At 35.5% G+C, this 25,464-nt stretch overlaps 3 protein-coding genes across 7 annotated transcripts in view; 2 read left to right on the plus strand and 1 right to left on the minus strand.

The window, feature by feature from the left end:
- Positions 1 to 24: 24 nt before the first annotated feature.
- Positions 25 to 1,056, minus strand: LOC143446125 (uncharacterized). The gene is made up of 2 exons (XM_076945625.1): positions 563 to 1,056; positions 25 to 472 (listed from the first exon to the last, which is right to left on the minus strand). Exons 1-2 carry the CDS (start codon positions 617 to 619, stop codon positions 224 to 226), a joined length of 306 nt encoding a protein of 101 aa, XP_076801740.1. The 5' UTR covers positions 620 to 1,056; the 3' UTR covers positions 25 to 223.
- A 267-nt stretch (positions 1,057 to 1,323) lies between these two features.
- LOC143446126 (polycomb protein eed-like) lies at positions 1,324 to 8,299 on the plus strand. 3 transcript variants are annotated; one of them, XM_076945628.1, is made up of 3 exons: positions 1,324 to 4,559; positions 5,061 to 5,137; positions 5,249 to 8,299. In XM_076945628.1, the coding sequence occupies exon 3, from the start codon at positions 5,291 to 5,293 to the stop codon at positions 6,512 to 6,514; it is 1,224 nt and encodes a 407-aa protein (XP_076801743.1). In that variant the 5' UTR covers positions 1,324 to 4,559; positions 5,061 to 5,137; positions 5,249 to 5,290; the 3' UTR covers positions 6,515 to 8,299. The 3 variants fall into 3 exon arrangements, with proteins under 3 accessions (XP_076801743.1, XP_076801741.1, XP_076801742.1); XM_076945626.1 differs by having other exon boundaries at positions 1,324 to 5,137; XM_076945627.1 differs by having other exon boundaries at positions 5,061 to 8,299.
- Positions 8,300 to 12,664: 4,365 nt separating this feature from the next.
- Positions 12,665 to 25,464, plus strand: part of LOC143446127 (inositol hexakisphosphate and diphosphoinositol-pentakisphosphate kinase 2-like) — a 65,692-nt gene continuing 52,892 nt past the window's right edge. The window contains exons 1-3 of one of the 3 annotated variants that reach the window (XR_013113892.1): positions 12,665 to 13,021; positions 18,085 to 18,149; positions 20,801 to 20,996. Coding sequence is in view for 2 of the 3 variants with exons in the window: in XM_076945630.1 (XP_076801745.1) it covers positions 18,144 to 18,149; positions 20,801 to 20,996 (202 nt within the window). In the remaining variant the exon portion in view is untranslated. The remainder of the gene's footprint in view (positions 13,022 to 18,084; positions 18,150 to 20,800; positions 20,997 to 25,464) is intronic. The other 2 variants (XM_076945630.1, XM_076945629.1) reach the window with 2 other exon arrangements.

Genomic DNA, 25,464 nt, shown 5'->3' on the forward strand with positions numbered 1-25,464 from the left:
TGAATTCGCAATGGTTGCACAGAAATGACAACTATATATTCTGATTATATTGAAGCTTCATTGAACGAATACATTTAGATAAAACATTGACACAGCAACAGCGGGGAGCTGCCACTGCAGGAACTATGTTACAGCCATCTTCTTAGCACACAAAATAAGAAAGAATAACTCACGTCACGATTTATAACGATACACAGGAAGTCATGCATAGGCGACACGTAAATCAGCGCTTCGCAAAGTAGATTCCCCAAACCAGGAAGTATGTATTATTTTCCATCTGTGTGCTATTGTAGCGGCCGTTATGTGGCTTTTTAGTTTGTCGCTGGTTGGCGCCCTCGGGATGCTCCCAGCACGTGTTGATTCCCACACTGTACGTTCGTTTACCAGTTACCACTCCATTCGTTTTTGCACTGCCTGCGCGCAGGACATTAGTTCGAGTAAAGACTTGAATTAAGAAGGCCGTGTTCTTTTCCTTTAATATGTGAGTGAAGGTAACAGACAACTGAAGTAGCAGCCTTCTGAGTAAAGGAGTCAGCAACGTAACAACACAACAACAACTTACCTTCGTCATACTATAAAATACTCCGTACATCACAACAGTATTGCCCGAATTCACCATGTCCACTAAACAGGAGCAATCGTTGTTAACGCCTTTCCCAAGGACGTTATGCGCTCTACGCAGTTATTTTATTTCATTGCAATTTGACTCTTACAGACAATTAGAAGGTTGCGAATTCTGTCTAGAAATTCCTTACTGAGGATCCGATTAATTTCAATTTTAATGTTTTCAATATTACTTCAAACAAACACGAGACTTACAATAATTTCACTGCTCATAAAAAGGATTTTGAAAACCCATTAGCAATCAAAGCCCATCTTACTACATTACAAGATCACTTAATCTCTTCTCATTTATTCATATTTATCACAAAACATTAAACTGAATCCTCAATACTGGTACAGAAATTATAGAATGCAACGGTACATACAGTAGCCTATATACACTGACACTGAAGGGGAGAAGTAAAGAAACAAAGTTCTATCTAGAGAAGCGATGCACTTATATATTTTGGTCTAGAGGATTTATAGCTTAAGTGTTAATTATAACAATGCATTTACAAGCAAAGGATTTTTAATATGTACATATACAAGCAAAAGTTTTTATTGTAGGTGCTGTACACTTTCTCAATATTACGCATAATCATGAACAAAATAATACCACTGCTTATAAGATGTCTATTAAGTTACAACCACCATGACTAGCATAGACAGCTCATCTGTTCGTTTTGGTGATTTTCTCCCTCTACACTTCTACAGTCTACACTCCACACTACAGTGACTGTAGAGTCTACTTACTCTACACCCTCAGGTCCAAGACAATTTTAGCCTGAACGTGTGCAGTATTTATGCGTTAGTTAGACGTTTTTTGAGTTAAAGAATTTGACTTTGATTGATTAAAAGCACTTAGTTAGGACTGTAGTAATCATAAGCTAATCTAAATTGAGCCTGCTTTTAAAAAGTCTACATAAACCGAACCTTCTATATACGTACGGTGCCGCAGGCCTACATAGCTTACTGCTTATTATACCGCATGCAGCTTACCAAGTACAATACCACATGTAGCCTAATGTGTACTTTTAAGAGCTGTTGCTCCAGAAATGCCTTAAATAGTGTCGTTTGCAAAACTTAAAACCGAAGTGTAAGGATTAATGAGTCCAAAAAAAATTTTATTGGCTAAAAACAAAAGCACACCTCAAATTGCAATTTAGGGCCTCGGAGGCCCGGTTCTAGTTTAAAGTAAACTTTAGAATTATAATCAATGTAAGTTACATTGCATTTGTACAGTGAATCTCAATAAGATGAGTTCTTTTTTAGGTGCACAACAAAAATATGTCATAACAACCAAAATATATCATATGTGTGCATAGTTAGGTGAAGTACTGCTAACCGGGTTTGCGAGATGCTTGGAGTGTCTGTGGTTAGAGTTGTGTTTGTCAAACACTCATTCATTCACATTCCTGTTGCTACATCCATGCATTATATAGGCAACTTTGGCCTAAAATCATTTTCTCAAAACGAATACAGCCGATGTAATGAATCGAGAAACTATTGACTTACTTTTTCATATTATTTTAGTATTGGGCCAGAGAGGCCCGTAATCGCTGTTTGTGTTACAGAACAGTAATTACAGTTTAAGGGTTAACACTAATTAGCCGATATTAGCTGCTGTGATGTTTAGTTTTGCTCTGTAATCAATTGTTTTATAATGATGTCCCATTCATATAATGAAATGAAAACTCAATGAATAAATTAATACAGAGAAAGGATGAGGCTACACAAATGTTTATTAAGTTAAACGATAAAACAAATTTTGCTGCCAGCATGGTCTTACAATCTAGATACCAATTAAGAAATGGTAAACTCGAAGATAAAAGAAGTGTTTTTCTTAAAGTTTTGAAATGCATGCCAATGCTTTTGTCTTTCTTACTAAAGCTTTTGTGCAAACTTTTGCATAGTTTCCACGCTTTAACATTTAAAGCATAATTATTTAGATTACAGTTATTGTGCAATGCAACAGCATACGCCACATTTAATTAGAAAAAATGCATATGTTTTGTTGTTGTTTATCTAAGTGTTTTGGTCTACTTAACCCATGTCAATATATACATTTTAAGAAATGATATTTGTGACAATGTGACAATGACAAGAGCAAGTTTTGCGCATGCTTTTGATGCTTCTGATTACTATACCTATAGCCACAAGGGTACCGGTATTCTGTCATCCCTTTTCTCCAAATTTGCCACTACATTGTCATCTGCTTTTATTTTGCCACATGTTCTTATATAGAGGTGATGATCGTACTGTTTTCTGTTGCGTTTGAAAGAAAAACCTTTTTTGTTATGGGGCGAGCCTCATTATGACGTCATTTGTTACACATCAGATAATTATTTAAACGTTATAACTTATATCGCAATGCATTTATAAATGATTGTAGAAATGCAAAATAATTCAAAATTTGACGTTATTTATTGTGTCACACAAGTAAGGGCGAAGTTGGGTACATATAAAATCTTTTCAATAAAATTATTTGGTTATTCCCCCGCACTATACTACATCATCAAATAGTTAGCTGCAAGCTAAAATGTTATTAATCGTGACAAAAGAAATTCAATATGACATAATGGAGGATATTTGAGTCGAGTTTAAAATATCAAGGGATGGTAAAATGAAAATGCAGGGTATTGGATTGCAGTATAGGGTTAACTTTTTTTTGAATTTCTCTTCACAAGTTTTTGCCAACATTATTAGGTGTATTAAGAAAAGAACTTGATCTAGGTCAGCGTGGTCCAACTTCTTTTCATCGCGGGCCAAAATCAGAAATTTTTTTTATCTTGCGGGCCAATACTTTTAAATTAGAACTGAAGAACAATGTGACATTAATATTAGAACTGAAAAAAGTTCTCTTTTTTATTAAAACTGAAATTAGAATAGTTCAAAATTTAGCTATTAAATGCTGATCAATGTGACATCTGCGGTCGAGGTTCTTCGTCGACAATAGCGTTGGTATCCACGGGAATCGTAGTTGTGGCCATGCGAAGGCAAGCCTGAAGAGCCTCGTCTCCAAGTTGATTTCGATTTTTTGTTTTAATATTGTTCATTGCTGAAAACGTACATTCACAAATGTATGTACCTACTTCCAAACATAGAGTACAGCTTCATAGCAGCATCTTTTAAAAGGGGAAACCTCTCCTTTGAGACAAACTTGCGGCCCGCGGGCCTGTAGTTGGACCACGCTGGGCTAGGACAACAAGGCGTGTAACTAAAACCTAAGAGAACCTTTTGGACAAAGTGGTATTGTTACGCATTACAAAGGATCATTCACAAAGTTTTTGTCAATAACAATATTATTACACAATAACAAAGAAACAAAAATTGAAGTTATGTTGCCAGATTGAATCAAAGCTTATTATCAGTTCACGGGCCAAAAATCGGTGTTGGCCAAAGTTGGACCACGCTGATCTAGGTCATTCAACGCTCTTCGGTAAATCACAAATTTCGTTATCCATGAAGTCGTTCGGTATTCATAAACCTGGTTTTACAAATTTGCAAAATTGAAGTATTCCAAGGACTGTTTGTTGTAGCTAGGGCTGGGGCGGACAGTTTATTATACCTTTGCTTGGCTTGCTTTCATATCGCCATCAACAATGAATTGGTTAGTGACCTTAAAATATCTGCACATAATTTAGATACTGAATCATGCTTGGCCTAACTCACTCCACTGCTTGCTTTCCGTTTAAACTATCCAAAGTATAAAACTACATGCATTTTTATAAGGCTTGTTGGTTATGGGGGGAAACGTTCAGTACAGTAACTATTGGCCATTAATATCTTCACAGAAAATATCGAATGTGTTCATTAACGATGCTATCTGAAAAGCGATTGTTATATCCCAACTTACACGCTGCTTAAGTGCACACAGATGCATCTAAGTGCAAAGCTGCATCTGTATTGTTCCATAGCCTTTGATAAAACGTGTTTTAACAAAGCCAGGAAATCAGGTAACACCAGGGAACTTTCATAAAACATCTTATTTTAACTTAGGAAGACTTAAAGTTGATTATAAATACCTTGTGGTTGCGATTGTATTTATAAGAACAGGCAGGTTTATAATATCGTCTCAGAACATATATAATTAACATGCTGACAAATTTTGGAGTTGGCAAGTCTTCTTCATCAGAGTGTGAGAAACAGTGCGATAAGAGTGCAGCCAAACAACTACTGTAAACATATGAACTCATTAATTGTAGATTTTTTATAAGAAAGAAGCCCCATTTTCAAAGGTTTCTTTGTTACGATATGAGTTTAATTGTTTGATCAATAGTGCTTCGGAAATTTTACTCAAGGGTTTTTGCATAATTTTTATATTTTGAAGTTATCCATCAGGTTTTGGTTGTATGTGCATTTTTGGCAATCAAATATGTGATCTTTGACTGTGCGTGGTCTTACCTACATAAGAGCATATGAAATGGCATGAATTGATACACTATGTTTGATTGTAGAGTTTTTGGCTGTGGTTACCTACTATGAAGGATGTGTATATGCAACATAACTGAAGGTTCAAAGTTTTCTTGATGAGGTCAGTTGTCACAATGTAAACGTTATAAACAAGTATACAACATCGTACATAACAATATTTGTCTGTATTTAAGTGTTATTTTATGTACTGATTTCTATACTAAAATTTCAGCAACTTAAAATTGAAGTGACAAATAAATTGAGTAAGGTTAGCATGGATGATTATACAGCTTCATTAACCGATTTAAAAGCCTGTTCAAGTGAAGATAACTCAACCTGTGAAAGCCTGTCTTCAAAACCAAAGCGAGGCAAGAACAAAGGAAAAGTATCTAAAAAACCTTTGAGTAAAGGGTTATTTAAATGCACAAATTCCTTAAAGGAAGATCATGGGATGCCGTTGTTTGGTGTTTCATTTTGTATCAATGGAACCAGAAAAGACTATCCCATGTTTGCTACTGTTGGAAGCAACAGAATTACAATTTATGAATGCAGAGAAAATGGTTATATCAAGCTTATCCAAGCTTATTCTGATCCTGATTCTGAGGAAAATTTTTATTCTTGTGCTTGGACATTGGATACCACAAGTGGTCATTCTCTGCTTGCAGTCGCAGGTTCAAGAGGAATTATTCGAGTGCTTAATGTTTCTACAAAAGAGTGTGTTAAGCATTATATTGGTCATGGTAATGCTATTAATGAACTAAAATTTCATCCTTATTTACCTCATATACTACTAAGCGCTTCAAAAGATCATTCTCTCAGAGTGTGGAATATAAAAACCGATGTTCTAGTATGTGTATTTGGTGGAGTGGAAGGACACAGGGATGAAGTGCTAAGCTGTGATTTTGATCTGAGTGGCACGAAAGTAGTTTCTTGTGGTATGGATCATTCTTTAAAAATCTGGAAGTTTGATACAGATAATTTGAAACTGGCGATGAAAGCCTCAGAGGTGTATCAGCCCAATACTAATGAAGAGCCATTTCCCACGCTTCATATCCACTACCCTTATTTTAACACAAGAGATATACATAAAAACTATGTTGACTGTGCAAGATGGTTTGGTGACTTTGTTTTATCAAAGTCATGTGAGAACTGCATTATTTGCTGGAAACCTGGTGGTGTAAATACACATATCAAGGACCTCAAACCAAAAGAAAGTAATGTTTCTGTTCTTAGTAGGCTTGATTTTCAACATTGCGATATATGGTACATGCGGTTTGCAATTGACTACTGGCACAAATATTTAGCTGTTGGAAATCAATATGGAAAGGCTTTTATCTGGGAACTGGATCACCTGGACCCTGTTAAATCCAAATGTTTCACACTTTCTAACATACGTTGTACAACAACAATCAGACAAACAGCTTTTTCCAAAGATGGAAATATTCTTATTTGTGTTTGTGATGATGCAACAATATGGAGATGGGATCTTCAGTCTTAGGTCGAAAAGGAAAAGCTTTGTCAAGGAATGTATATCATAAGAACAGTTAAGACTAAAGAACTTTACACTGTTCAGTTTCATGTTATTTTTAACACCAACGATTTTCTATGTTTTTTATGTAGTCAGTGTATTACTTTTGCTGGTCAAAAGAGCGTCTCATTCACGCACCTTGCTGAGAAAGATTGCAGTGTTTTCGCTGCGCCTGCTCTTTTTAGCAATACAAAGGTAAATGCCCAATTACCACCATCATCACTTGTTAATTACTTTTAAGTTGGTCTCGAAGCAGTCTTCCTTTATTCACAGCATAAAATTAGTCCCCAAGTAGCCAAAAGTCTTTTTTACTTTCATAGTGTTGTTTGTGCAAAAAAAGAGCCAAGAGCGGATAGTCCTAAAGTAGGAGCATGCTAACGCTCCCAATCAGAAAAAAAGACTGTCGCTCACGCTCCTAAAAAAAGGAGCGCGCTCGTGCCCATCTGTTGTTAAAAGTTTAGGCTGTGACATTTTAACTTTAAAACCAGTTTGTGAACACAATCCTACGCGATTTTACATGCATAATTCCATACAAAATGTGCCCATATGAATATTAACATAAATCTTTTGCGTTTTTTAAATCGTGCTGAAGATGCTTTCAGAAGCTAATGTTAAATTCTTACAAAAGCATTAAAATGGTTAGACCAATTAGAGATTAGAGTATTAGACGATATGAAAATGATGTATGAAATAATTGGAAATGGAATTATTAAAAATAATACACTTTTGACTAAACCTTCTGGTTAAATATTTATCAAAAATAATTGAATTAGTGGTTAGGTAGTTATCGGCAAAATATCATCGCGAAAGGTCTCAGTTTTTGGCCTTAATTGTGACGTACATCGAGGCTCATGTTATGTCATACATTAGTCAAGTTGCTTGAAAACGTGGTGTTACTTACCTTGCACAGTAGTCAGCTGAAGCCTGACGTGCATAGATATCTTATATATAATAACTAGATATCCAACTACCTTGCGCTTTCAGAAGTGAAGCCAGTATGGGTCCGCCATTTTGTCAACATATGCGACCAGAAATGCTCTGGCGCATATGTGTTGAATGCAACATATGAAAAGATTATGTGACATTGGAAAATAGTTATGAAATGGAAAGACGTTTTTTGATGCAGACGATGCTAAGCAATATTGCTAAAGCTCAATTGCATAGTTAAAGGGTGTTTGGCGTTTAAATATGGGCCCAGATACTGGAACGGCCCGTACCGTACCGGTATCATTAGTGAGCATTTTGTGCGAATGGTAGGATGTTGTGGCGTTCAGATATAATCAAATTAAACAAGTTCTATAATTGGCATTTGTTAAGCAATTTTTGTGTTTCCAGTCAAACTCTAAACAAATTTGAAATGTATTGTTCCCAGTAATCCTTATTCAATCTTAGTTACAAATCGACATGTGACGTAGTTAAGTATGTCAAGTGGTTTTCTGTACCTGATGTAAATCGATTTTAATTCTTTGTGATAAAAAGCTTAGAATGTAACATAGACAAGTAGATACGTGTCATTGTATGGCTAATTTGGCATTCGCTCATTGGTTAAAATACGGGAGTATAAAAGCTAATGTTTGGTTTAAATCGCTCTCTTCTAAACTCTCGGATTTTGGCTATTTTTTATGTTCTGCTGAATTATTCGGAATTGGAATCATTACTGAATTGGAATTATAGCGATGTTTAAATGTGGAAAGATGGTGTAAATGTTCTAATTCGATACAACCTATTCGGACAATATAACAACTATAGACTTTATGAAGCTGGTGTTGATTTGAAGAAACATTATAGAGACAGTAAACGCAACGGAGTCAAAGACAATTATCTCGGAGTCAAACAGTAAGACTATTAGTCTTGGCTGTAGGCCAACTTAAAGCATACCACCACCATCATCCCTATAATGTTTCTGGCAATAAATTGTTGAAAGAAATTATTTATGTATCAATTATTTGCTTTGGATTATCAATTAGGGCAATCACATTGCCTTATGCTAGGCCTATACGGTACCGGTAGGCAATTAGCCTAGGCAACCTTACTCATTGATACAGCTAAAATACAAATATTTACAAAAACAATCGGTGATAGCGCAGTGCAAACAGCTCGGCTTTTCGAAAAACTTAAATAGAATTAGGCCTATACAGAACGAATTTACAATCGGCTTTTAGCCTTTCTCTCACTCTCTCCCAACGCTTTTGGGCGCATGTGTCATCGCAGGCTTGCTTCACTTTTCAGCGAGAGTTGGATATCTAGTTATTATATATAAGATATCTATGCTGACGTGTAAGTCATGGGAGTTTAGCCTATGTCCAATTAGGCGTGATGTGCAGAAGTTTGCAACGTGAAGGGTTGTAATTAAATACATTATGAACCGTTTTAATTAAAAAAAAATAAAATCAGGTAGTCCAATCATTTGGACCACATAGGCAAACCGGCATACATACATTATATTTGCCAATATACATGCATTGGCAAAAGTAACGGTATCATATCGTACGTTTTCTGCTGAATCAAATCCTTCATCACACAAGGAATTTAATACATCCCAGACGGGGTCACTATTTGATACTATACCGGTACAGTAGGCCTATTGGTTGCCGTGGTTTGGCTATAAGCTATCACCTATCAAGATATTGGCAGTTAGAGCAATCTATGCAGCTGTTACAGCTCCATACGTGGTATTCAGTAGCCTATGTATTGCTAAATTTCCGAATATGGTCTCTGATTACCTTCGTCTACGTCACAATTAAGACCACTTTGCGATTTTCTTTTGCATATTATTTAACCAAGAATTATTTTTCAAACTATTTTACCAGCATATTCAGTGAATAGTGTTCTTTCATAGAGGACTTGCTCGATGACTCAAAATTTAACTGTGACGTGACACGTCTGGCCCTTGGCGGAATAACTTGCAAAGTAACTTTTCCATTAACTTTGGTAACTTGGCTCTATTGCTTAACTTTAGGTTTCATGAACTTCTAACATTTTTCTTGGTTTTACCACAAATATTTGCTAATTTTTTTTATAAAAAAAAGTAGATCGTTATTGTGTAGATGCACGCTTTTGAGAATCATTTAAGCTAGGATTACTACCCGACTGCTGATATTAGTCTACGTAGGTTTTATAAGCGATAGCTGTAGGCCTACTACTCTCCTAAATTTTCTTCCTGTACAACGGTATTAACTTAAACTAATATAATATAGATATAGACACTTTGCACAAGTTTTCAAAAGCAATAGTTACCTTTGTTTGTGCAGTACATATGCTTTTTTACAGGATTAAAGATTACAATTGTCTATAGCTGCACTAGACACCGCTATATCAAGGGCGATGCTATATTAATATATTGAAAATTGAAATTATCTAAAGCCAAAGGCCGTAGCCTATTTGTCCTTGAGAACTCCTTTGTCTATTTAACTCTTGATTCCGTTGTGTTTGCTATTGCTTATTGTTTCTTCTAACAACCACATCATTCATAAAAGTCCAATTCTAATAATCCAAAATGTAATCGTACTAATAGTATATTAGAAGACTTTCACTCCAATTCATTTGCAGATGTTTTCCAAACTAACAGCAAATCATGAAACTTTCCCAAAACCAAAAGTATATTTTTAACATGTTCAGTCGATGAAACATACATACTTTATGTGTGTCGTAACCAATGACAAATCGACACGAATGCGATACGTCATAGAAAGATATTTTTCCTGACCAATGAACTTGAAGGGACCGTTTTGACTTATGAGGGTGTCTTCAATTAATTACCTGTCGAATTATCTGACTCTTATTGTTGCGTGCGTTTAGAATACTCTAACCTTTTGTCAGCCGAAAGGTTTTAATGTTACAACACAAATAGTTTACAAGAAAAAGTTTTTATTATGGGTGCAGTACACTTTCTCAATATTACAAATAATGAAGAATGTAAGTAATACTACTGCTTATAACATGTCTAGTACATGAGTTGCAATCACCATGACTAGGTCGTCTGCTGATTTACGCAGTTAACGCTCTCTAACTCTATGATTCACTCGACTATCCCTGTTCGCTGGTAAAAGTGCGGGCTAATATAAAGTGAAAGCGATGTGAGTAAAAATGTTCGGCAAGAAAAAAGCTGCGAGTCGTAAAAGGTGCAACGGGTGAAACAATATTTTCACATTGTGATACATAGCCTATAGCTAAAGTTGACACATTGAGAAATAAATTTAAATCAGTGTCAAAGTCAAGAAGAGGGCATTTCCAAAAAAAACTTCTTATTAGCACAGATGTTAGAAAACAACCTGGGAACATACTAAACATTCACATGAAGTTATTCAGAGCAAGTTTCCAAATATCAAAATTTCGCACGGGATGGAACAGTGGAAGTGTTGAATACTGATTTTTAGGCCACTTCCGGTTGTGCGTCTTTGCCGTTATATTATGACAATCATTTTTCGTCAGACTTGCAACTTTTACGCCTTCGCAGTCTCTGATTTAAGTGCATTTACGCTTTGCCAATACTTCATTAACCATTACCTTTCTGGTTATGGTATTTCGAAAAAAATTATTTCAGACAGAGGATCGAATTTTACATTGTCTGCTTGGTCACAATTAATGAAATAAAATTATTTAGGATGCAAGGTCAAGTTTACCACAGCTTAAACGCCTCGATCAAATGGACTTATAGAATCGTACAATGGTAAGCTTTCGAGCGCCATCAATTGTGCAATTGGTCAGGGTGAAGACTGGTAAGATCATCTCATTATTGCATTAGGCCTATCTGCATGATCGTGCCCATGCACTGTCAAAATCAGTCGTCCAACCGTATTCATTTCTGTAGGCCTACAGCAAATGTTCTGGGTCCTTATCACTATATATTTTTCTTCGGCAGCTATCAGAAGTCTCACAACACTTTTTCGACAACTCCCCGTTCTTTCGACAATGTCTTACTTACTTGGAACATGAGTCTTAAGCAATTCAGCCGCACCCCTTTATCTTCTGGAAATTTTTTATTCAACTGGAGCTGGCCTACTATGGAGGAAAGTGAAATGTGCAACTTCCTTTTCCATACCACTATTTTTTACGTTTTCGTCAAGAATACCTTGTCCTCTTCAATGGTTTCGTACGCTTGTGGGGGTGGCGATGTGTATTGTTTTGAGGTTGGCCTAAAGCCAAAGGCTTTTAGTCTTTCTTTTAGAACACCTAGAAAATTGTTTCTTTAACTCCGTTGCGCCTGTTTTCTCTAATTGTTTTTTTTTTCTAAATCAGCACCACATTCATAAAGTCTAAATTGTTATATTGTCCGAAATATAGTCGTACTCACATCAGAAACAATTTTATCACCATTTGACATAAAGCTATCACTTTTGAATTCAATAATGAATAATGCAGAACGTAAACTGATACGATGAGAAAAGAGATTTTAACCTGACCTAAGTTTTTATACCGCTGTATCCAACCAATGGGCGACAAACTCTTTCTCCAAAAACACGTGCCCCCGCATCAATTCTTGTGTCACTACGATACGGAACTTCTTTCAGTCAACGACCGTTAATTCAATACTACGAACAAACCGTAGACAACAAGTGGGACTACTGTATCATGGGAATATCGTACTCCCAGCTGGAGTAAATCGAGTTGAGGTTTACAAGACCGGCAGATCTTTTGTGGTCCAAATTCAGAAAAATACGTCCTTCACTCCAAAGACAAAACTTTCATCCACCATTTGAACATCCCGCTCACATCTCTCAGGAAAAATATAATTCTTGAGATTAGGAACGCATCCTCAGCGAAATCCCGTCCCCTCCAGACACCTTTTCTGATATAGAATCGGTTCTGAGCACTATTTCTCAAACTGCCATTCCGAAACACCTGTACGGCCTGGGTGGTATTTTTAATACCATTACATAAATTCTTGCAAAATTAGCCAATTTTGAGCCTTGTCAAAGCGTCATATTAAAAAAACTAAGAAATTTTCCGGTCGAATGCGCATGTGACGTCGATGTTGACTAGTTTGTTACATAGATATCTTATATATAATAACATTATTATAACATACAGTATATAATAACTATGTTATAAGATATCTATGGTTTGTTATTGTTTTGGCAATAGCTGGTTGCAGGTCTTGGCTAAGTTGTAAATTTGGTCTGGGTTTGAATTCTTTGGTATTTTGGAGTATTTGTCCTAAAATTTTAAGCTCAAAACTTGCTGCAAAGTTTAGGTAGTTGTTATAGAAAATTGAGTACAAGAATTTTTTCCAAATTAAGACTGTAGACAATCATAGCCTAGATCTCGTTGCAAGCCAAAATTCAGGGGAGGTTTATGATGTGGTTTTGCAACAGTAGCGTCTTGATTTAATATACTTTGCATTGAAAAGCCTATCTTTTTGAATTGGGTCATGACCCCTTAAGGCACTATTTGCAACTTTGGAGACATTGTGATACAGTGACAACCCTAAGACTTATCTGGAATATTAGTTCATTTTAGAATCTACCACAGCTATAGGTACGGTAATATTCACCAGTAACAATAGTTAAGCTTACGCTCGGTATGATACAGACTATTGCAATACCTACTTAGGCTACATGCGGTACCGTAGGCAGTAGGCTCACGGGCCTCGGCACAATACATAGAAATCTAGGGTTTGTAGACCAAGTTCTAAATAGGGCTCAATTTAGATTAACTTGTGTTTTCTACAGTCCTAACTAGGTGCGTGTAATAAATCAACGTTAATTACTTTAGCTCAAAAAACCTCTAACTAATGCATAAATCCCGTGCATGTTCAGGCTGCAATCATTTTGTGTCTTGGACCCGAGTGCATTAAACAAAAAATTTGTATGAAAGCATTCCGCTGATTCACACTATGGCTTGTATGTCATAATGAGGGGACCTAGATTTCTAAATTCATGACACCTGTACATGTTGCACAAAGCACTTATGCGGTAGACTATTTGCTTTAACTGTTTGAGAATTTTTGCACTATTATCAAATGTAGCGCCTTTGACTTCTGACAATTGACCCATTTAGGGTTACCACATTTGGAGTATATTGGTAACGCACCAATCAGTTCTCTAGCATATTAGACTAAAAGTTTAAAATTTACTGTAAAAGTTTAATATTGCTGCATGCTGATTTGCTCGCTCAATCACTTGGGCAACTTTCAATTAGAGAGTTTGTTTGCAATGCACTCGATTAATAAGCCATTAAATTGAACACTAAAATTTAAGCCATTCCGATGGAATGCTTGCAAGTCTTATACCCTTTCTCTTATCAAACAAGCAAATTTAGGCGTAGCATGTGTCAACTGTTGAAGAGGGCCTTCATGCTGCATAAGGAGACCCAAAGAGTGAAAGTAGCCCAAGCAGAGGCGCCGACGTCCGGGTTACAGGGTGGCCACCCAAAAACCATTGCCAAAGGGCGGTGGCCAATCTGTTGCTTAAAGAATAAAAATACTTTTTGCCTTAGAACAACTTAAAGCCAACTAATAGGTCAAGGCAGTGCAACAATTTGCAATGAACACATCTTGCATACCATCAGATAAACTGCTTCCCTACTCTCGTGAGACTGTATTTTATTTAGGCCTGGCCTCATAATTCTTGGGAATAGAGCTATGAATCGTCCTCGTCGATGAGCGATTGTGTCAACTGTACAGTGCTTCCTTGAACCATTTCACACATTACATTTTACACTGTTTTTGTGTTTACACCAAAATTTTTATTTTTTTCCCTAACAAAGTAAAGAACAGGAACAACTGTAACATGCAAAAAGCTAACCAAAACATATATATAATACTATTGTTTTTTAAAAAATAGGTTTTAAAAATTTTTCGAAAATTTCAAGTCGCAAAGCATGTGAAACTGTCTGAAATGATGTTACGAGCTTGACATGAAGTAACCCAAAGCCGATATGTACGATAAATTGTTCACTGCTGAGGCCATTTTCTTTATTGCAACAAAAATAATAAAATTTGTACCTGAATTCATTGTTAAAGTTTGTTTGATGTGTTGTTGGAAGTTATTGACCATCAACATGGTTGAAGTATGTTAAGGCCTAAGGGGACATTCAATTTTGAGTATTTACATCAAAGCATTTGTAGTTTATTAGTGTTCCGGTTTTGGCACGTTTTTTTTCTACTAATGAAAGGCATTGCACTACGCTGTTTGAATAATGTTCTTTACAAAACGATTACAATAGCATGTTATGTTATCGTTTATATTAATCATGATGTTTTGAATTGTCCTTTATATTAATCATGATGTTTTCAACTGTATCCCTTGTTTGGGTTTTTGTCTTCTTTAAACAATTGTTTTAGTATAAACAGTTTCTCAATGAGATGGGGTTAAATTCCCCCACACAACGCTCCTTGTTTTATTCGTAATGAATTTGGAAAAATTCAAATATAATACAATACATACAGGTAATGGAAGCCCACACGCTTGTGACCCGCATGTGACCCGCATGTGTAAAAATGAATTAGAATTGGGTAATATCGTTTGATTATTGTGCAACATAGTAATTTGCAGCTGTGCCAAATTAATACGTTGTTAAAAGCAAAGTGAATATATGCGATTCTAAAAGTTGTATTTTGCCACATGATTGGTCGGTTAATTACGTTACAGTAATTGCGTATGCTAGTGCAATTTAGTTGACTTGCGACTTTGGCTTACTGCCTACAATTGATTGACAGGCAGTTGATACAAGTGTAAAAGTTTATTTGTCTTTGTCCTTTACAACAGTTGCTCCATGTTGTCAAGGCTAATGTCTGCCACCTACAGTCTAAAGCTTTTGTCTGTTTAGTTTAGGCATTAACAAAGAAAAAGTCAGACACCTCTTGAGAGTTTTATTTTGCCATTATTGTTTCGTTTGAAATTACTACTACATGACGGGATTTATTTTTGTGTTTTTTGTTTGTTTCTGACATGAACTTATGGATTAATTGCCTGGATGATTTTGTCTTGTAACGTCACGCAAGCATAATTTTCTTGTAGTGTCACACAGTCAATTCAGTAAGTTAAAAAGGTACTGGTTCTAAAATGTCAATTTTTACATAAACAATGGAACTATGTTCTTGATAATTAGCAATTAACTATTGCTTGTATCTACTATATTGCTTTCTAAAAATAGTACAGGTAGCATTCCGTTTTTAAGAAATTGGTAGAACTAACCTGCTATAAATAATTTTTTTTCTGCAGCAGAAAGAAAAAAGAAATCAAGAGAAAAACAAAAGGTTACAAACACTAAAAATATACGTAGAGAGGGAGAGATGAAAAGGGTGGAAATGAGGAAATACAGAGAAACACAGAAAAAAGGGAAGAAAATTTGAGATCAAAATAGCTTAAAACCATATAGGGTAGGAGAGAAAAAACCAAGGTTACAAAATAAGACCGTGAAAATGCAAAGTAAAAATTAGTAAGCGCAACGTTATCAGAAAGCATGTTTGGTTCTGCTTTTGCAAGAGGTGAGGCTATGGAAAAAGTTTCCAGACCATTGCCAAAGAGAGCATTGCCCAAAGAAAGAGAATATCAGCAATTGTTTCCAAAAAGTATAGCATAAAAAACTTCCATCGAAGTTTCACATAACTGCTCACCAAAAGCTCTTCGATACTCATATATATATATATATTGGATAATCGCTTAAAAATGTCTGACAAAATGGGTGCAATTAACCAGTTTCGTCTGTATAAGGAAACAATATAGAATCTATTACTAAAGTATAACTTTGTAAGAATATGATTATAATTATAAATTTTATAAATAAAATAGTAAGATGTTCAATAAAATTAATTTTTCACAAGCTATGAAGGTTTCGTAAGCGAAAGAACTAAGCTGCTAAATGAAGAAAAAAAATCAGTATATGCAAGAAAAAAACTAACAGCACCAAATACGTATTACTGTTATTTACGGACCATAAGGCGCAATTTAAATCCTTTTTTCCTCATAAATTGATTAAATTATAAGCCGGTGCGCCTAATCTATGTGCATAATGTATGTGCGTGCGTCTAACGCCTATAATAATGTATTATTATATAAATAAACCACTGTCTTACACAATAAACTACGGTAAAAGCAACTAGCAACTGTGATATTCACTAGGCTCATTTTTTCTTTTGCTCATTGTACTATTGTGACTTGCTTACATTTATTACGTAACAAGTAAACTTGCCGGTGCGCCTTATGTATGAACAAAAAACTAATCAAAGCAATTTATTGACAGTGCGCCTTATAATCGGGTGCGCTTTATGGTCCGTAAAATACGGTACATATAAGCTATAAACTGTCCAAAAATAAATAAACTCAACTTAAGCTATAAAAAGCAACAAGTATATGTGCGTACAAGAAAAACGGCTCTAAGAATAGAGTAAGACAAATTCTGAAGAATTGTGTAACTTTTTCAGTAAATTGAAAGGAAAAGCAATAAAAACACTTGGACAATTAATTGCATTCCATTTTGAAACCAGAAAAGAAAAATAATTTCGCAATTTTTGAGGATGCAGCGGGTTACAACTTACAACGATGATAACAAATTCCATCTGAAATGATAGGCGATTTGCAAGATGTTCCCCAACGTTATATTGCAGAAACTCCATAATTATTGTTATCAAACAGTTTTTCAACTTGTCCAGCATAGTGAATTCTGTTATACTGAACGAAGCAAAAATCGCCCACACTAGTTTTTGTTTTTTAAGCATTGATGGTCATTTGTTAGCGTATATCAAACAGGACTTTCTAATTTGGAATGGATACAGTGAAAACCAACAATGTCTGGTATTTTGCGAGCATTTGCAAGTTCTTCAAGCTTTAGTTTTTTTTGTAAATTGATGATCTCATGAAGTGGCAAGTAAATCACTTTGGTTTTTTCACTATGCAGTCTGGCTTTAGTAAAAAAGAAAATGTGTCCTCAACAATACTATGTCGAAACGGCCGACCATATGTTTCACTTCACAGCACCGCCTATGCCATCTACAGTTCATTTTCTGTGGGAGGTGGCAAAGACATTCCATGAGATGACAGTGAAATGTTTTTTTTTACAGTTGTCCCAATGCCACATGTTGCTATGCTGCATGTTGACAAGCTATGTTGTATAGTTAGCTTTATAGAGATTATCTCTTATATTCATAATTCATAATTTGTGTGTCATAGTTCATAATGTGTATGATGTGGCTCTTTGCGGTTAACACAGTAAGAAGTGAGGCTCTTAGTGTCTGACTGGTTGGCCACCCCTGTCTTATACCAAACATAAAAGGAAAACCAAATTAATTAACTTCAAATTTTGATTTTTTGGTAAATGACCATAAGAATTTTTTTGTGCAATATATAGCCATGCCACCATTTTAATTACTGTACGATGCCTCTTTACAATGTGTTTTTGATATACTTAAATCTAAACAAATCATACTCAATATGCAACATAATATTTATGTTGCTTGTATCGGTAATTATTTGTATACTGCATGCTGGTAAGGTGTGGAATGCTTGTATGTATCTTGTGATATGATTAATTAATAAATTGTCATTATTTTATTCCACTGTTTGTGTACTTTGGGAGAGAGCATATTATTTTTTTTACAGAATTTCAAGTATTTTTGTGTTTCTTTGCTGTTTAGCTTTGGGTTTTTCCTATTATTCAAATGGAGGTGAGTCTTGAAATAACGTTGGTTTTATTCTGTGGTTAACTACAGAAATTTACACTAAAGTATGAATTTTTGCGATAAAAGTATATATTATGTTAATGGAACTGTTAGATGGTACGATACATGTTGTCCAGAGCTGTAACTACAAAAATATTTTTGATGTTTTGAGCTTTTAGGAGGTACTGTTCTTCATAGAATATCCAGTCTACGTGGGACAATATTTTTAGAAATTTAAACAGATAAACAAAAAATGGACAATTGAATTCATACAAAAGATAAAAGAATTCTTACACATTTTACGTTGCCCTTCGAATATGAAGACGTATCAAAAATTCTTAATGCATTGTAGGATATAGAATTTAATGATGAATTGCATGTACAATAACATTGATGAGAATACGCTATATCAGACACACTGTAGAACTAAAGCTGCAGGAGGCTTCACAGTTGGTTTGTTTTATTATATTGTTATGTTATAAAGAAGCTTCATCAGGTGACGCAATACTCAAATGTGGTTAAAAAGAGGTACGAATAATTGAGGAAGCGCTGTATATACCAAATAACTTTTGTATATATAATATAAGTTACAACTTTAAAAATAGCCGTAATTTGCTAAGGGACTACTGAATTAGTCTACAAATTTGATGCTGGCTGAAGCGTGTTAACCCAATATAATCAGCAATAAAAAAACAAGGTATCATAGGATGATACTCTGGAGTTCATTTTTCATTTTTCTCAACACAAGATTTCGCAAACAAAAACTTGCTTCATCAGGTGTACTAAAACATGGCAAAATTTATTTCAATACCGCTAGGTTATGGTCTGTTTGGAAACAACAAGCACAATAATGACGATATATCTACATGCATCCGAGCTATCACAATGTACTTAATGACATAACAGAGTTTGAACAGAACGCTTATAAAATTTACTGCGGCAAAATATAGCCAGTTTGCAGTTAATGAAAAACATTAATAAAGCTATAGTGCACTGTATTAAAAATTAAAAAATGAATGTTTATTTATGTAGTCCCATAAAACTGGCATCTCTGTTTTGGCCGTCATTAATGCAATTAAAGAGGTTAATAATATGTTGTTCAATTCTATGCTCAGGGCGATTGTTAGAAATTAATTTTTGTAATACGATGATGCGTAAGACTGTGATGTTGTAACCAGATGAGTTGAAATGTTCAGCTACGAGTTTACATTGAACCCACATAACTAATAATGCAGTATGACTGGTATACTTGTGCATATTCCTGTTGTTTTTGGTTTTGGACCTCTTTTAGGCCACGAACCTATATCATCATTTCTTTATCGAGCTATTAATTTTATAAGTGTTTTAGTGAAGCAGTTAAGTATGAAAAACAACGTCTTTGTGCACTTTGTGATAAAAGCACTAAATTTGCAACAGTGCTACCGGTAGTCTATGATATAAGTTCTGTATTTAGATAGGAAGGCACTTCTGATTTTACCAATGGAACTTCTTCCGGATCGATGTGAACGTCTGTATAACACAAGTAACTTAGTTATCAAAAGCAGAATTTTAATTATAATTACAGAAACGAAACCTGTTCATATTGAAACCAAAACTATAAATCAAATTATACAGACGTTTTCAATGCTTCTTTACTTACAATGGTATTCACATCAATCATTTCCGAAAATGTTACCAAAGTGACATGTATTACTGAACTAGACATCAGACCCGCAGTAAACCTAACGCAGTTATAGTCACTATTTAAATATGTTAGACTACTTTGAAAAACCACCATGAAATCCATCCACATGCAGTATGCCTCATCTCAGTGCTTTTGTTGTACCCTAAATGTCTGGTCTACTGTTTAAATACGTTAATCTCCTTAGCAGAAACATAACTCAATACACTTAAATCCAGCTTTCACACATTTGCAAAAGCCAGTACCACCTTTTTTGCACTTGTTGTGAATGAAAGCTTGACACGATTGAGCAGACTCAGTAAGACTTGTCCAGATGGGCTCCCAATCTTCTGCTTTCCTAATCCACTCCCACTTACAAGAATATGGCACCTGAGTATTCTGTTGCAAGGCCTGATTCCAGCAATGTAAATATCAAAAGTTAATTGCTGTATGTGAGTATTCTGCGGGATCACACGGATCCAGACCATCCTCCAGGAGCAAAATCGGAAATGCCTTTTTATCTAAAAACAAATTTTATATCATAGATTACAACTTCTGTAAATTTGGTGCTTTTATGACAAAGTGCACAATCATCTTGCTTATACGCTATATTATTTGAGTTTGTTGTTGTTAGTATTCGTGTTTTCCTGAAGATGACATTTGGCAATTCTTTTTTCTTGTAGTGATAAAGAAGACTGTAAAACTTGGTCATCGCCAACATGAAACTATAATGATTTCCAAACTCACGCAACTCGTATATTTAAATTAGTTGCTTACGCAGTGGAAAAATGCCAAACAGATAAAATGCTAATTACTATTAAAGAAGCGTGTACACTTTATTAGAAAACACGATTGCCCGAGGGATCAAACACAATTTACAAAAACACATTAAAGTTATATAACACAAATCGTATTATATTAATTTTTGTGCTCGTCTCGTCCCATCCCTACTTTTTATTGATGCTCTGGCAGCTGTAATTTTGTTTAACTGTTACAGGTAAATGAAAAGAAGATTGTTGTTGGAATATGTGCAATGGCAAAAAAGACCCAATCAAAGCCAATGCAGGAAATTCTTACACGGTTGGAAATGTTTGAATATATTTCAGTCAATGTTTTTGAAGAACGTGATGTCATTGAAAAGCCTGTCGTTGAGTGGCCACACTGCGATTGCTTAATATCATTTCAGTCATCAGGTATATTCTTTCGAAATATTGTAGTTCAAAAAGTGTGCAAAGAACGAGGTATTATTTTTGCAATATAATGACAGAATATTTGCCCATATACTGTAAATACCAGGATTGCCCAAAGTTTTAAGTGTTTGGGCCACAGCCCCCTTACATTATTCTTTTGCCTTAGGGGGCGCTGCAAACATATGTTCTTAATTTTTTGTGCTAAAATTTTGGACATTAGCTTATGAAACGGGCTATATACGATTATATTGACTTTAATTGCTAGACTGGTGGAGGGCTGAAAAAGATTTTCGTGCTGGCCACACTTTGCACAGTCCCGGTGTATACCATATACAGCATATATACCATGCTCATCTTGTGCGTGTATTTTTAAGCAGAAAAAAGTAATAACTCAAGGTGTGAAATAGAAACACAAAACATATCACCAAACTGTAACTTTATAACTGTATAATAATATATATAATATAATAATTTTAATGCCAGGCCAAGATTATAACTGATGAAGAACATTTCCCATTTGTAAATACAGTGGAACCCCCGTTAATGACACCCCAATAACGCGACTACCCCGCTATCACGACCACTTCAACGCGGCATGGAATATCCTGTATTGCAATGTATAACATTATGATTCGCCAATGCAGCCACTCTGGTATCCAGACCGCTCCTGCAATAAAGTTAGCATGAAGCCACTAATCGAACCCCACCTAACATGACCATTAATCCATTTTTACAAAAAAAATTTCAAAATTTTTATCTCGCAATTAATTGCAGATGCACCATAACCATCTAGGACTGTATTTTAGCAATGGCTGCCACTATATAACTAGAGGCCATGGGCAGATGCCTCACTAGTCAGCTATAATGTGGTAACAGGGGAAGACGGGGAAAAGGGGGACACAAGTTTCTCACATTTTGTCATTGTACTTGCTGTACAAAATTAGTGGCACGAAGGCTACTTCACACGCAGTAATGAAATATAAAGTATTTTACAATGAACAATCTGTAATTCTTATTAATGAGCAGGGGACCACAGATTTTGAGTGTCATGAACCATGAAAGGTTTAGAACGATTGGGTTAGTGCATGGCATAGGTGTGCTGAAAATAAATCCACAGCGACTGTTCCTTTTTATCATCAGTTTTCATCTGGTTTTAAAATTTCCAGAAGCTATGAAACCGTTTCAGAAAAAAATATTGACCATATTCTATATGTTATGATTACGAGATTCACAACGGTATGTACAAAGTTTCAACAGTTGCATTAAAACAAGCGTTTTTCAAAGAGTTGTTAAAGCACAGTAGAGAGTGATTGATCTCTTATCGCATTTATTAGATGCGTAGCGCAACAACGCCTACTATTTCGAATGAAATGATTATTCTGCATGTCTCGTATACAAGAGGATTACAATAACACACTTTATACTCTAGGGCCTAGGCTATATAAGCTATACTGTCCTATGTCCTATTGTGACATCATAGTTCAGTACGAAATCCACTAAAGCGGCCACTCCGCTAAAATGACCACCTCGTTATGGTCCCACAGGTGGTTGATTTACTGGGGTGCTACTGCGTAACAAGAGTTTTTGCTGGGATTAATGTTTGTGTTTCCAGCAATTCAATAAATCAACTTCCTACATGGCGTGAAATTCTCACTTCCAAACCAAGAAGTTCTTGTGTTTCTTGAACTACACCTTACATGTATCGCCTGAGTTATAGATAAGTAATAGACCATGAACAGAACAATCAATGCGTGTTCTTCCACTGCAACAGACTAACGCAATCTAAGCCTAAGACCTTTCGGAACTGAGCCTGAAAAGCTTGAGACATACTGTACAAGCCTGGTTTGTTTACAATCTTTTTCTTTATATTGTGCGCGCCGCACACAGCTACCTACAGGTATTTAAAAAAATTGATTTCATTTTTTGTTCTGATATACAAAATAAATTGAAATACTTCTTCGATTTCAGATATTCTTGCTGGTTACGGACCTGAAGTAACGGGTGTGAAATATCATTGTACCATTGCCGATGTATCGGCCCTTCTCAACATTGGCCGTTTTTACCTCACACAAAAGCAAAATTTAATGTTATATGGTATTTTTCTTGCGTGCAGCACCATCTAATACTGTATATACCGGCACATAAGACTTTTCCCATTTTATCAAGCCAAAAATATGTGTTGATTGTATGCCTGACGTATAAGCCCCCCTTGGCGTTTTTCTCTTGCAGCAAACGTTATGCGTCATTAAACTAAACAACTGTTTACCTCTACTTAAATGTCAACCAAATTGTGTGCATTGACGTTTTCAATTGTTACTGCTGCAAAAAGGATACATGCAACCTAAATTGCTAGTTTTCCACAATAATCGCCAAAGAAAAAATTCAAGACATGTCTCATTTTACACATCTCTTTTCTTGGCTAGCAGGTAATTGTTTTAGATAGGTAATATTTTTAGTAATGCAGAAGACTGTAAAACTGATCGCCAACATGCAAAACTTAAAAAAAAACTCAAACTCAGACACGTTAACCATGAGTAATGAAAACAAAGACAAGATGGCGTTAAATGGAAATTAATTATTCGTCCTAACCATAGCCATAGCACAAAGTTTGCAAGCAATAAAGGCAATTGAATTTTCCAGGTGAATCCACTACCTGCCAATCAGTAGGCCATGGGCCAAATTCGCAAGTTGATTAATTTGTGCTAGCACATGCAGTATTATAATTAAGATGAAAATGCGAACTAAATAGCCGTGTGTCAAATACTGTAATGAATTATCTCAACTGGCCTTATTTGTCGTCTGTCGTTTTAACACAGTTGTAACACGAGCAGTTGAGATGCTTTGTCTGGTGAAAAATTTAACCGCATTCCCACTGAGTCATTGTTTATATTAACCCTTAAACTCTGGGCGTTTTGCCAATCACTATTACCTATGATGTGAGTTGCTAGCAACCCGGTGTATGTTTTTGTGCTAAAACTGTACTAAGAATATGTCAATCATGTGAACAAAGAAGGGAGATGGTAACATGTATCTTTTAATCAACGAAATATTTAACAAAACTCCAAAAACTTAACAAAAGATAGTTAAAAACAGCAACATAACGAAGTGCCAGTGACAAATTGCTTGGCTACTCTACACAGTATGAACAAGTAACAGTGACAACTCTGTGCTCAGTGCAGCAAGGTTCACTGTAGTTGCTGCAATATTCTGTTGTCTTGCGATCTAACGTTGACGGGCAAATGTAACATCTTCTTCTTTTTTACTCATCAGAATGGCAAGTCTCAGTGGTTGGCTGTTGCTTCTGCTGTAATAAACATTTTTGCACTGCCACTTTTGTAGGTCTTGAAAGCTGTGGAATTTGCGTTCAACAAAAAAACCAAGGTTGAAGAAGCATCATTCCGAGACTTTCCAAAAGCAGCTTTCTCCATATTTGTTCGTTTGCTCAATAACCATCTCTAGTATGTTTTCTTCAAAAAAGCATAAGAGCGCTTCTACTTCATTTTCAATTGATTTTGCATCTCCTAATGGACCTTCATCTGTGTGTCTTATGTTGCAAGCGCATATGCGAGAAGGAGCTGAGCAAGCTACAGACCATACACTTCAATTTTTTCCTTTGAAGGATGAGTTGTCCATGCTCTGTGACGTTGATGAAGAGAGCTGATTGTTTTCATCTTCATTGCCGCTACTTTCGGAATCGGAAACTTTTTCTTCACTATCATCAGTGGCATTGTCCACTTCCTCTTCATTCGGTTCAAGATCACTCACTTCACTAACAACAGAGCAGTCATCATCAACCTCTTCGTAATCTTCCGACCAGCTATGGATCTTTAATCTAATGTCAGCAATATTTAGTCTTCTTTCCATTCTAGAAAATTTTTTACAACAAATGCTTTTATTACAAGTTTTATTGTATATTGTCCACATACTTTTATGTTTGTGGTACATGCATTTGTTATTTTATCATAACGCACACTGGAGATTGTTTGTTACACTATTCCCTAAGTGAGTCGCCAGCGACCCTATAGGTTTTACAAAAAAACTTTAATTAATTTTTACCAAGTTACACTTGGTGTTTATAAAAGTAAAAAAAAAGGAATACACAGAGCAAGGCGGTAGTGGGGTGTATAGTATGGGAGGTACATGGTTGCAAAATTTCATTCGGGTCGCTAGCGACTTAACCTAGGTGTTTAAGGGTTAACACAATCATTTTGAAACATGGTCGACAAATCAACTATGTGAGACACTTCAAAGTATCAATGGTAAACCATAACATTCAACTCACTCTTTTCCTATAACGATATTGATGTTAATTGATTGCGTGCAGTGAATTTTATCAGTATTCATAACGTAATAAAACCTAACATAAAATAGGCTACGAATACAAAGACGTTAATAACGAAATTTGGATGTCAGCCAAAAATCTTCTTAATTACCGGAACGTTAATGCTCATGATTTTCAACAAGTCAATGG

This window comes from Clavelina lepadiformis, chromosome 2 (genome assembly GCF_947623445.1).
Source record: "Clavelina lepadiformis chromosome 2, kaClaLepa1.1, whole genome shotgun sequence".
NCBI lineage: Eukaryota > Metazoa > Chordata > Ascidiacea > Aplousobranchia > Clavelinidae > Clavelina > Clavelina lepadiformis.